We start from the raw sequence: 14,548 nt of genomic DNA on the forward strand, positions 1-14,548 counted from the left end.
TTTGTAGTTAAAGTTGACCACATGGGATTTTCCCAAGTAATACACAAGATAATGTCTTGACTTTTTGAAATGTAGCCCTCCAGCGTGAGTTCATCTACTGATTGTAGAAGTTTAAAGGTCACTCTCCACCCCCCCTCCTCCCTTTTATTTCCCAGGACCCCTGAGCACAGCAGCATCAAAGCCTCGCCTGGATCAATTCATTAAGGGGCTTCCCTCTGATCACAGCCCTGCACGGCTCCTCAGCTGGAGTACACTGACAAACACACACACACACACACACACACATACACACACACACACACACACACACACACACACACACACACACACACACACACACACACATCCACGCAGACAGAGACAAACCAAGTGCTCAACAGCAGCAATTTAAAATGCTTTTTTTATGCTCAAAGTGCTTTTATATAGAAGCGATATGTCATCTTCTGTATATCCTTGTTTTATATCTGCTCAGCTCTCATACAGGTTTATAAATCACTGTAGTTATATGAGCAAAATTTTAAGCAAGACCAATCGAAACTGAGTCAGAGCCTGGCAATATTTCAGCATTGGTTTACCCCTAATCAGATTATTTTTAGGTAGTCTGTGAGAGAATAGAGTGGTAGAAGTGGAACAAACACACACAAGAAAAGGGAATGTGTATGTATATCATTATATACAGAAATGTAAAATGTATTTCAGCTGCTATTTCATTGTAGAGTGTGAAAGTTCTCTTAACTTACTAAAATTTCCTGGAGCTTTATATCGTGACAACTCCATGACATCTGACCAAACCCCACTGACTATCGAGGAAGACCATGAGATGCTGTTGAAAGCCCTGGAAAAAGCCAGTGAATGGACCTTAAGACAAGATTTTTTCTTTTTCTCATTTTACTTTAAGTTTTTGTTGGAGCCACTTTCTCTGCCTGGTCTCTTTCTACTTCAGTTAGTAATTTACCACATCTCCCAAAATGCCATTGGTAGTCGACAATCTTGAAAATGGAAAAGGACACATGGTTAAGAGAGGTAAATGGTAGTGATCAATGTAGAAAGAGCAAGAGAAGGAGCTTCTCTATTAGCAAAACATGCTAAAGTTGAGTCTGATTATTAGTGTGCTGGTTGGCTGCATCGCATTCTGGTGTATTTTCTGCATCTGCAGGTGTACTGTAGAAATTAGTCTCTGTGCCTCTTTTACAGTGGTTTCACACACTGTGCCACTGGTTTGGCAGCTCTTGAAAGAAGGCTTTTGATGTTTCAGATCACTGGAAGTTTCTCTACTGTCAAACTCCTTTGTTTCTGCTAGAAATAATCTGAAAGTGATGTTTGTCCAATTATCCATATGAATGAGAAAAATTTACCAAAATAGACCCAAAACCGCCAATAACACCACCAGTAGCTGATGCAAACATGTGTTTTAGGATTAAGAAATTTTCCATTAACCCAAAGCCAAAATATGAATATTCATAAATGCTGTGAAGTCATCAAATGAAATATTCAACACATTCGGGATATTCAAAGTGTCTCCTAATGAAGGGGGCAACATTGCTCTAGTAAATCAGAGACCTGCAGGCACTTGGTGAATCTAGTTCAAGATGAACATTAATTCAACAGGATTATTTAGAATTCATTCAAACAGCCTCTCTGCTTTTTAAACCACACTCACACACACACACACACACACACACACACACACACACACACACACACACACACACACACACACACAGAAGGGGTACAGATTTGTTTCCCTATTTTTAATCAAATGAAATAGAAAACACAACATGCTTTATTTAGACACGTTGCCCTCTCTTTTCACGCAGGTGCTAAACTGGTAGAAATGGAAATGCAAGTGACATTTTCATTGGCTGCAAGTTCATCTTGTTTGTGCTTGTACCATTTAGGTGAAAAGGCAATTTGTGCACGTACAGTATTTCCAGAGCTGCCGCCGCACATAACCACAAATCAAGGAGGTGCTAGATGCAAAACATAAAGTAAATGAAAACAAGTCAAAGCACCTGCACACCTATTTCCATGCAAACACCCTGTTTATTTTCTAGGCTTTCGGTCACACAGCACGACACATGCCAAACACACACATAACACATAGTCTGTTACAAACAGAGCAGCGCTCATTAATTATCAGTCAGCACACCTGAGGTGATAGAAGACATCAAACACCCTTCATAGGGTGCAACATTCAAGAATATCACAGAGCATTACATAAAGACATGCTCACTTTCAAATGTTTCTTTGACAGGTAATGTACTGAAACTATCCAAACACAGGAGATATGACACAAGTGCAAACTTAAAGCCACTAAAAACTTGGTTTCTAATCTTACATATTTCTCTATAACAATAAATATTCATGACTAAATAAGCAACAATCAAATTAAAAGTAAGTTTGAAAAATATTATTTAAGGGGCACCCCACAGATTTTACCCATGAACTTCAGTTTACTTGTCACAAGGAGTACTACTCAGCCTGTGAAAACAGTTGTTTAATGTCTACTGATGCTCTGGAGGGAAGTTTCAAAAGAAAATAACTCTGATGATATCATCTTGATACAAATTTATAACACAAGCCAGTGTTACGAACTGGGCATGTGTAGCTTGAAAGATGTGGGCATTTACCAGGCAGGGGGGGCCTAATTAACTGCACTGTCCAGTTGCATTATGGGAAATGAGGTCCAGGGTTTTTGGAGCTACTGCTTCAATTTTGATCATTCTTTAAGACTCAAGTCCACATTGTAGACTACAAGTCTGCAGCCATGCTAGTGGCTCTGTGAGGCTCAGCATAGCGGACCTTTGAGCTAGATGATGATGTCATCAATGATAACATGCTGTTGTTTAGCAAGTATAATTTTTTACCATGTTCACCATATTAGTTTTAGTATGTTAGCATACTAACATTTGCTAATTAGAAATAAACACAAAGTACAGCTGAGACTGATGGGAATGTCATTAGTTTTGCACATTTTTGGTTCAACAAACTGAACTTTTGACTCAATGAGTAAGCTAAATGAAAAGTCAAGGAATCACCAAAGTCATTTGAGTTCATCCTGTGGGCACCATGAATGTCTGAACCAAATTGCACGCCAATCCATTCAATAACTGTTGAGATATTTCAGTCTGGACCAAAGTGATGGACCAACGGGCCAACTGACATTGCCTTTCATAGATGCTGCTAGCTTGGCTAAAAAAATCATAGATACAGTAGATGAGTTTATGGCCACATTTTACTGGCTGAAAGGATGTGCCATATTTTCAGATAACCAAACTCTTCCACTAGTCCTAATTATTATGCCCAGCTAAAGTCAGGCATACCTACCTACAGACTATATGATGGACATTCTCACTCCCGTGAAATTTTAATTCCAAGGAAGAACAAAACACACCAAAAACCTAAATAACTTCCTGGAGCTTCATTCAAATAAAAAAATCCTGTGTTTCCTGTATTAATAAAAACAAATTATTTCCATGCCATGAAATCATACGATGAAACTCCTGATGCTCATTCGGGTTGTTGACAGCTCGGTGACCTTCTGCACGTTGCCGTCCAATCAATACTCAGTGCTCATTCTTACATAACACACATCTGTCTAGTTATACTGTATTTACACTCTGTATTTCACATCATATAGAATCACATCAGCCTTAATCAGCCATCCTTCACTCATTTGATTTGCTCTTCTTGTCATCATCCCCACCCCCATGTCATCCATCTCCCCCTTCATTCCTCCATCCTGTACCTGTCGCCTCTCTGCTCCCTACACCTTCATCCCAAAACTCCTCTTCATTACTAGTATTTTGTATTTATATTTAGTATATATAGTATATTTAGTAGAATGTTTATTTATTGAAATTTTTGTGTGTATTAATGATGTGTGCGTCTCAGCTGGAATTGATTGATTGGCCCTGTAAAGACAAACATGTAGACTGAGTTTGGCCAGTTTGGTTACCTCAACATTATGTGCTCATTGTGGTATAACCTTTGCCAAAACTATGATGGATTGAATGTAAGGATTACTGCTGCTTGATTGTGCAATGTGTAATATTTGTGTTCAGGTCACTAACCTCTGTTTTGTCTCGTCTCCAGGGTGTTCAAGCTAAGAGTCCCCAGGGTACCTGAGCACCAATTTAAAGGTTCTGGGAGATACCAAGTGGTAATTAGTGTAGGGTGTAAGTGTGCTTTAATTTGCTGTTCAGGTTTTCTGTGATTCTATTGTAATATGTAGCATAAATTAAGATCCTGCAGACTATTTGATATTAGTGCAGTATAAATGTATTTTAATGTATTTGTTGTGTTTTGTGTAGTTTTAATGTCAGGTGAAGGGCTTCAGTCAGGACCACATGCTGCCCGTGGTCCACAATACTTAAGGTGGTGACTTCTGACTGTATTGTTACTATGTCTTCATTGTGGGTGAAATAAACACCTGGTTGGTCTGCACCTAACTTCTGCCTCAAGCCTCCTGCTTTTAAAGTTCCAACCGCTACACGGCCAACCCAACGCCATCTTTCTTTCTCTTTCTCCTCACATCTTTGGTCCTCAGCCAATCGTTTCTTCCTCCAATGTTCCACCTCTCCCTCCCCCACTTCCTTCTTCCTTTTCTTTCCTTCTTTCTTTTCTGTCGGCCTCCTCCCCACTGCCCTACATTTACTCTCTTCCTTTCATTCCCTCTACTACACTTTCCCTCGTCCTCTCTCTCTCTTACACTGATATCCAGCATGCAATAGAGTGAAAATCATAGGAAAGTGGAGGAAGCCTGAGTTTTGCTCTGGAATGACAAGACATAAAGGAGGGGATTTTGGGAGAGGCGATTAGCGGAAAGCAAAACAAAAAGCCCCTTGTCAATCTAGCTTATAATTCCATTAAAACTGTACATGTGGTAGTTTACTTTGAGAAAAGCTGTTATAATTGGCCTCAGCAGTGGCATCTGTGTGAGTGTATGTTTGTGAGAGTGAGAAAAGACAGTTTGAGCACATATGGCAGGTTTATCTGCACTTTTATACATTTTTTTCCATGTGCATGTGTGCTGATTTGTGACTGAACGTGGATGTATGTGTGTGTACGTGTGTGTGTGTGAGTACGTGTGTGTGTGTGCGTCCGTGAGCTGCAGTCTTTAGCAGTGCGCGCTAGCCTGGATTCCTGGTTTTGGCATCTTCTGATCTCCCGCACAGGTTGGAATTTAAACAAAAGAAGACGGCAAAGCTGGAGTTGGACCCTGCTGACTCCTGAATCTTTGGGATGCAAACAGACGCTCACAACACACACGCACACACGCACACACACACACACACACACACACACACACACACACACACACACATAGACACACGCACATACACAGAAATCTGCAAACAAGTGTGTTATCTATGCCCAAGGCATGAGGGGAGGGCGGGGAAGAGACGCTAAGAGACAGCAGAAGAAAGGATGGCGAAGTGGGAACGAGGGGTTGGTGGTGGGGGAGAAGGGGTGGGAGGGGGGGGTCGTGTGATGATGTTCGTGTGTGTGTGTGTGTGTGGTGAGGGGGGACGCAGGGAAAGCAGGAGATAGACGGGGACAGGAGGAGCGATAAGTAGATGATGAGCAGGAGTGACCGCAGCAGATGTTGACTGTCCTCCCTCTACCGTGCAAACACATTGGACATGCAGTGACACACTTGCAAACACACACACACACACACACACACATAAACAGGGATGGAGAGACAAAAAAGACCAAAAAAAAAAGATAAAAAGTGATTCTACTCACTCATCTACAATCCATATTTCAATTTTTTCCCCACCTCTTTTATTTTTTCCCCCCATCTCTCTCCTCCCTCCTCTCTTTCCAGGCTTTTTTCCTCTGGGGATGATGGGAGATGCAGCTGGATATAACTCCCCAACACACACACACACACACACGCACACACACACACACACACACATGCACACACACACACCCCCTCTCTCTCTTTCCTCTCCCTCTCTCTCTCTCTCTCCTATCTGGCACCGAGGAGTGGTAAACAGAGGAGGAGATCTCATTTGGTTCCTGAACTGTTGCAGCGCTCAGTGCAGCCACACACACACACACACACACATACTATCACTCAATTCCTCTCATATAAACACACATATATATGCACACACACACACACACACTCACACAGCGCACAGGGGTCTTGGCAGCACAAGATCCTAACAGTGCTGGACCGCTCTGGACTCGCACCTGACAGCACTGACTGAGCAGAGCTTACAGAAGAAGAAGAAGAAAAGAAGAAGAAGAAGAAGAGGTGACACAGGAGGAGAAAGGGGGGAAAAAAGGGAGCTAAGAGGATAAGAGGAGCGTTTTGTGTTTTTCGAATCCACCGGATCGAGTCCCCCAGCTGACGATGGAGAACACATGAGGAAGAAAGAGAACTATGGGGACACTCAGGGGAAAAAAATGCTGCTGAGTAAAGTTTGTGGATATTTCTAGAGGGAATTTTTAACCCTTAAACTTTGGGGAAGGATCACAGAGGAGGGTCGACTGTGCGAACAGTGCAAAGAGGAAAAAAGGTGAGAGCACAGTCAGTGATTTTATGCATGAAAACACCAACAAGCTGCTGTTTTATTGTAAATCATGCTGCTCTTTCAAAACTAAAAAAATGGATTATAATCTCTTAGTTTAAAGGTAAGATTTTTTTGCAATAACCTTCCTGCATTTTTTTGTTTTTAATGTATCATGTGTCTTACTTAAAGCACAAAACGTCAACTTACAATCATTTTTCTGGAGTTGATTCTAAACACTTCATTTGCTTTGAGTTGCTCTTTTTTTTTAAACATAAAAAGTCAGGTAATGGTCATCTGTCAGCCTCCAGTAGTGATTCTGACTGACCTGTTTAAAATGTCCTCTGTCCTCTTTTCATTATTGATTCCATAAGCATGTAAGATCAATAGATGCGTCATGTGTTTAATCATTCTGGCTAAAATCAATTATTTCTGAGTTTTTACAGACGCGAATCAGTTTGTTCTTTGATTATCGTTGAAGCGTTGTCGCTTCAGCTTGATGAAAACTGAGAGCAAATGATAGATATTCAGTGTCTGCTGTGGCTTGTTATGTCATCATGAAACTATTTGTAACCTGTTTTGATGGGTTTGTGATGTATAAAAGTCATTTTCTCTTCAGTGACCTTTGCTTGTCTTTAACATTCTCCCACTTGTCTCCAAACATCTCTGCTTCCTGTTCAGAGCCTGCAGGTGGGACCTTTGACAAACGGGCTCTCCCAGCAGCATGGCGTTCATCAACCCTTCCTCCTGCCACCTTTTCCTCTTCTTTCTCTTCTCCTCCCTGATCAACCAGCCTGCCCTCACCCAGGACCCATCTGCCACCACAGTAACGGTAACCAAAGGCGACCTCATTGTCCCCACCACGGTGAACAACCAGACGACTCCCACTTATGTTGAGACGACCCAGAACACCCCTGTAGAGACGGGGCTGTCCACTCCCTCCAGCGGGGGAGACGCGGACGATGAGGACATCCCCCCTGTTGGCGGGACGCGTTGCCAGGGCTACTACGATGTGATGGGCCAGTGGGACCCGCCGTTCAACTGTAACGCTGGCATCTTTCTGTACTGCTGCGGCACTTGCTTCTACCGCTTCTGCTGCCAGTTCCGCCAACAGCGGCTGGACCAGAACATCTGCTCCAACTACGACACGCCCATCTGGGCCAACACCGGCAAGCCCGTGGCCACCATTACAGAGGGCGACGAGGACCAGGACCGGGACCGCACGCAGTTGATTGTCTACATCATCTGCGGTGTGGTGGCCATCATGGTGCTGGTGGGCATCTTCACCAAACTGGGCCTGGAGAAGAGACGTGGGGGAAGCGGAGGAGGAGGGGGAAGCGGAGGAGGAGGAGCAGGAGGAGGAGCGGGGGCGGGGCAAGCTGACCTCAACTCCAGGTGAGGAGCATGAGGATGTGTGTAAGTGTGTGTGTGCGTGTGTGTGTTTGTTTGTCAGGAGGGGGAACACATTGGAAACATTGAATAGATTAGAGCAAAAATCAGAGTTTGTGTGTGCATGTGTGTGTGTGTTTATGTAAGCCTGCATGTATGTGTGTGTGTGTGCTTGCATGTGTTTTCTGACGCTTTGCAGGAAGGTTGGAAAGTTGGAAATTCTTCCCAGGAGAAATCAGACAAAAAGGAATCGTAATTCAGAGTAGGAAACTCAAAATGTTCAAGATGTCATTTTGAGTTAGTCGCTAGGTGACACACAACCTGGCAGCTGCGAATTTACAACTTCCAACTTTGAATGGAGCGCATGCGAATCTGTAGGCCTACTAACATGTGTGCATGTGTGTACGTCTAGGCCTTCTCCAACAACACATAACCACGTCTCTCCAGCTCATTCCAACCTGTTTAGCTATTCCCAAAACTTAGTCTCAGAAGCTGATCCATGTATCCTAGAGGAATAACTGGAACTTGTGTTGAACTTAATATTGACCTTGGATACAAATCATGGAAATTTTGTGCACCACCAAATTAGGGAAAAGTCAGACTTTTAAGTTGGAAAAATTCTTGATCTTAAAAATCTTTTAAGAAAAGTTAAGTGTTTTCTGGCCCATGTAATTCTCTATATCACCCATCAGGTGTGTAAGCATGTTGTGAATGAGACCAGCTCACCCCTACACGCACATTATTCACACCTTATTTTACTTTTGCTCATAATAATTCTTTTAAACATGTGTCTAATTTTTTCATTTTTCTTTGTTTTCATTTCTTTGTGCTTGTTTCTTTGTTTTTCCTTTTTTTTTTTTTTTTTCTTTTTCATATGTATTTCACCCCTTTTGTACCATTTGCTCTGCTTGTAAGCATGACTTATATTTGAAATAAACATAACATTAAAAAAAAAAAAAAAAGAAAAGAAAAGTTGAGTTTGCTGCAGTAGGTGTTTAAAGCGCTCTCGAATGAGAAACGTCTTTCTGTGCAAGAATTCCTTCTTTCACATTTGCTTCATGTGTGTTAAGTTTTTACAATGATGCAAATCACTTCTTACAGTTTTGGATTGAAAAACAAATTGTTATGTCATTAGATTTTTGTCTCCTTGAGCTGAGAAAAAAGATTAAAAACACAACTTGGTGTAGAAAATAAGCTTGTAGCATCTACAGTTGGGTACTTCAGTTTTAAACCACATCTCTCTTGACACATGCACGCACACGTAAACACACACTCCTGCCGCAGTTGGGTTAAATACATGGTCCAGGGTTCAATCTGTTCCCCTCAGGAAATCATTACAGCAAACAGCGCACAGCATGGGCTCAAATCTTCCCGCTTTCATCCCAAACTATCTAACCCTCGCTGCCTCTCCTCATTTTCTTCTCTATCCGTAGCAAAGGCTTTTTTTTTTTTTTTAGCTCTCCGAGCTTCTTGTTTTTGATCTTGTTTTCTTCCTTAAATGTCTGTTTCATCACGTGCCATTTGTTCCTCTCTCACCCTCCGTCTCTCTCTCACACGTTCTGCTGTTTACGTTCTTCAAAGTCTTCTTTCATCCAACCTTTTCTGCTTTCCGTCTCTTCCGTTCCTCCTCTCAAAGACCCGAGGCTTGGTTTCAACCACTCGCATCTTTATTCATTCCTTTCTTTTCACCTCCATCTCCTCCTTCGTTTCACCTTTCAGCTCATCCTTTCCGTCAGTGACGCACCTTACTTGTCTCTCTCCTTCCGCTTTCGCTCACTTAGTGGTTTGTTTTAGCATTTTCAATTGAGAAAGTGGACACACGCAGACAGACGAACTCTCCCCACCGAACCCCCATCGACCGGCAGCTCCGTTTGCGCGTCTCCCATTAACCTGAGCCGCAAACTCATTCGGTGGATAACACACAGCCAGGATTAATATTTCCTGCAGGGTAGCACCTCACCGAAATAGAAACACTCTCCGGCTGCATAAACACCCTCCCTCTGTGAGCCCATCTCGACAGATTACCGCTCCTCCTCGAGATTAAACAAACTTCACCAAGATTACAGCTTTACCGTTTCTGGACTGCTCTGCCTGCACGCTCATTTAGTTATTAGCCTGCTGACATAAATCCCTGGTCCAAAATTGTACGTGTGACTAAGACTTCATGTACTCTACGCACTTCATGAAGTGAAATGCATAAATACGTACATTTAACCACCACCCACTTTTGGAAAAGCACAAAAGGCAACTTCTGCCCTTTGCTCTCATGCCGTCGCATCTCTCACACTCTGTTGTGCACCTACTCTCTTATTATTTTTATTTTTAATTTCCCACCGCCTCTTTCTCTTCATCTCAAAATTCTGCAAGCAGAAGATGATTAACGCTCTAAAATCCCACCAGTTCTCCCGAATCAGCTTTGAAACTTCAAATCCAAAGCGAACCCCCTCTCAGATTACCCTCCTCCTACGCACACACACACACCTTCTTATACATACCCAACACACACACACACACACACACACACACTTCTTCCAACCAAATCAAGTTCAGTCTCTTTGCATGTCGCACTAATCTTCACCCAACAAAGGGAACGGAGAACGTCGCCTTAGGTCATACGTGTCACGTCTAATGAAAGGCCTCAAATGGAGAGGGGTTGGCTTTACACCGAGAGAGTAAACAAACACCGATGACCTTCATGTTGTTACACACACACACACGCATACGCACACACACGCGCACGCAATGATTTATAGTTCAATTAACAACAAGAATGATAGTGGTGGCATTTAGGTTGCATGAGCACGGTTCAGATCACCACATTGAGAGGTCGGGATAGCCTGGGGGCGAGATGCACTGCAATACATTGTTCACCTAATGCAAATGCGAGAGGCCAAGGACCAACATGGTGGCAGCAGAGGTCACACGGTCCAAACAGAGTGTGTGTGTCCATGTGCAAATGTGGCAAAGTGGAAGTGCATTCATGCGTAAGTGTGTGCATGTATGTGTCTGGCCACTCCAGCTGCTGTCAACGGGAAACCTTGTAACTCCAAGTCAAATATAAATAAATATAGTTAAATATTAGACACAGTTTAACACCATCTTATGATTGTGAAACCTGCTCAAACAGCCTCCGTATAGTGTCCAAAACATTTCATAAATATGGATGTTTTTCTTTACATTCTGGAGTTACGAGGTTTTCACATGGCATCGGCACTTCATGAACATGGATCTATATGTTTGACTGCATTTGGATGCAGTTCATCTGTGTGTGTGTGTGTGTGTGCACTGCAGTAGGCTTTTTAGCCATCATGTTATGTAATGAAGGACACAGGGTCACTTAAAGGGTTTGGCTGCTCTGCCCTGGTTTAAAGCAGATACTCAATACAGTGTGGGCATACATATGACCGCATGCAACAAATGGGATCACTTTCTTTTCCATTTCACCCCCCCCTCTCTCTTTGCCTTTCACTCACACACACACACACACACACACACACACACACACACATCATAATAACACCAGGATTTGGTGTCATACACTATTATTTTTGGACAGTTGATGTGATTTTCAGGGACTTTCAACTGTGAAATCATACATTTGTGTTGCACATGTATTCACATAAACAGGGAAACATACAGAGACTATTTCTAGAGCTACAGGCTTCTAGTGAGACTTTAAAAAGCGATGTGTACGTTGTAACTAATGGTTTTACTAATGTTTAAGCAGTGATCCGCCTAAGCTAACAGGTTGGGAGATATCTCTTCGTCTGTCCAGCATAACTTGCTTTGTCTTTTAATAACGTTTTAATTCATCTTGATGGCTTATTAGAAAGTGAGAAACTCATGACCCTTCATTAATGACTTTCTAACATTTATAACTGCAGACTTGATGACTTGTTAGGAAATGATTAAGTCATTGATGAAGGGTTATGCGTTTGCAGTTTTTAATTAGCTATCAGGTTTGCAAATCATTAATCAAGGGTTCCTTCATTATAATAATTTGCAGTTTGATACATAACAATTAAAACAGTCATTTAAATACAGTTGTTCTCTGAGGAAGGTACTGCAATAATAGGAGTCTTTGTTAAGAAGTCTGAGGCTCTGCAAATGGTCAAACTGTTGAGTGGAGGTCTTGGTACATCAATAGACAAAGTAAGCTATACTAGAAGAGGATATACACCAGCAAATGGTGTTTTTTCACAATCTGGTAACATAAAATTTGTCTTATTATGTTATTTATGGTTACGACATGTAAGCCTTTATAAAGTTAGTCCTATTAGGAAGTCTTATCCAAATGGTTTCTGACTTCTCATAATAAACTAAAGAGATCCCAGAGTACATTAGTCCTATATGCAGTCTGGCTCTGAAAGCGTCATCAATGTGAAGTTTTATCAACTTCACACTCATATTAGCACCTGATACTTTAATAAATTACATAAGTTCATCCTCTAGGTTATACAAAACAGTCAAATCATGAACAAATGTATTAAATGTATTATATAAATCCGGATTTTTGGGGGGAAAAAAAGTACCAAATAGTTCCAGCTCACTACTGAACTACAGGTTCCATAAGGTGGATCTTTTTGGGAATTTGCAATGTCGCATCTTCTCGTAGGTTATATAAACTCACACATGAGCATCAACATACAGTACGTGCACACATACACATGCCTATTGTACTATCCAACCATATTTCTCTGGTATGCTCCACCTCTCTGTTGGTGCTATTTTTCTGTGACCTCCTCTGGTTTAAGGAGGGAGGAAAAGACTTGAGTAAGGACACAGATCACACCGATGTGAGCCCTAAATACTTGCCATGTGAGAAAACACGTCTGAATAAACACATGAAAAAAGACAGAAGTTTTCAGTGAGTTTCGTCCTCCTCAGATTCACTTTCGCAGCTGCCCTCCATCTCTCCTGCCTTCTGATTACCTCCAGGGTTGTACTGTCACTCTCTATCACCTCTCACCTGTCACCACGGTGTGTTTCTACATGTATGTTTGCTTGTGAGTAAACGTGTTAAAGTTTGCACACGTATGCGCCCGTGTCACCACTCGCCGCGGTTCTTCCCAAAGTGAAAGGACATATAAGTTGACAGCTTCCTGGCTGAATCAGATGTGACAATTTTCACCCTCCAGCTACTTTACCTTCCTCTGTCCTCCTCTACTTGCTCCTCTTCAGTCCTGCCGGGCTTCGCGTGGGCCCACACACACTTAAATGTGGGTCAGCGCCCACTGACTCAAGGGTTTGGCTGTGCGCTGTTTCTGTGTTTATCTTTGTGGTTGGCCTGTTATCAGGGTGAGGGAAAAATGGTTGACATCTGAAAAGTTCAAAGATTGGCAGCTTGCATCTTTCATGCCTTAAAGGTGGCATTTCCAGCTTTGAAGCCGTAGATAATAATTATTCCAAGATGAAAATTCAGTCTGTTATAGTCAAGCCCAAGTTCATAGACCAGCAGACACACTGTGAGTTGGCCCCTGTAGCTCCATTTCATCCTTCTCCTAAACTTCCAAAAAGTAATGTGTTCACAGCTTCTAAATGCATGAAAACCAGCTAAAAACAACCCTGATAACTGTGTGGACTACTTGAAAACTTCTAATTTAGCATACAACGGCGTTGCTTCCATTTTGAAGGTGGCAGAGGAGATAGGCTACAAATTAGCTTGTTAGCATGAAAATAAAACCATAGATGCTACGTGTTCGGTATCTAACAACTGAATAATAACCCAGAAAACTATATAGGTGTCTTGAGAAACTCAAAATCACTATAGAACCATGTTTTTGTCATTTTAAGGGTGGGAAAAAAAAGAAAAAATACAGGGCAACCTTTTCTTGATGGAGAGGCTAAACAAGTTAGTTTGTTAGCAGCAGTCAGATGCAGATGTTTACCTGCGTCTAACTGCTAAACAAATAACCATATAGGCTACATGAAAACTGATAAATCACCATAAAACTACACTGATTTATTTTAAAAGTTGCTGTAAAAAAGAAAGGAAAACATCATAGGACAACCTCTGTGCTACGGAGATGATGCCTACATCCCATAGCTATATATTAACCTATAAAATTGTATACAAAATGTAGGTTACTTAAAAATAAATCACCATAGGAGCATGTTTCTTCAGTTTTCAAGATGGTTAAAAATACGTATTGAATATACAAGACTCTTGACAGAGGGAGAGGCTATGTATTAGCTTGTTAGCACAAAACCACAAGCACTCTGCATCTAACAGCTCAACAATAACCCACACAGTTATGTAGGCTACTTGAAAACTGTAAAATCACCATATGTGTCACCACTAATCCTGTTTGTTACACATATTATAATTACAGCTACATGCTGTGTCCAAGAAATCAACAGTCAGATGTAAACATAAGTGTAAATGACTCATCGCCTGCATGTTTTTTATGCCCAAAAAGCACATAAACTTGTATGTTTTTATAGATTTGATGCACAAATACATTGAAGAAAGTGCAAACAGAAGAGATTCGGTCGACCTGAGTGTCTCATAGATGATCATTTATATAACTGAGGAAAGTTAGATTGTTCTACAACTAAATATGAGATGCAAACTGACAACAAACCAACCAAACAAACCTCAGACAAAAATGTGTGGCTTACTGTTAATGATC

General features: G+C 41.6%; 1 protein-coding gene across 1 annotated transcript in view; it reads left to right on the plus strand.

Moving 5' to 3' along the window:
- The first annotated feature begins 6,090 nt into the window (after positions 1-6,090).
- The window catches only part of shisa8b (shisa family member 8b), a 39,937-nt gene continuing 31,479 nt past the window's right edge, over positions 6,091-14,548 (plus strand). Inside the window, exons 1-3 of the mRNA XM_044337476.1 lie at positions 6,091-6,536; positions 7,209-7,837; positions 7,871-7,922. Coding sequence (XP_044193411.1) covers positions 7,252-7,837; positions 7,871-7,922 — 638 coding nt within the window. The 5' untranslated portion in view covers positions 6,091-6,536; positions 7,209-7,251. The remainder of the gene's footprint in view (positions 6,537-7,208; positions 7,838-7,870; positions 7,923-14,548) is intronic.

The sequence above is a fragment of the Thunnus albacares genome, chromosome 20 (assembly GCF_914725855.1).
Source record: "Thunnus albacares chromosome 20, fThuAlb1.1, whole genome shotgun sequence".
Lineage (NCBI taxonomy): Eukaryota > Metazoa > Chordata > Actinopteri > Scombriformes > Scombridae > Thunnus > Thunnus albacares.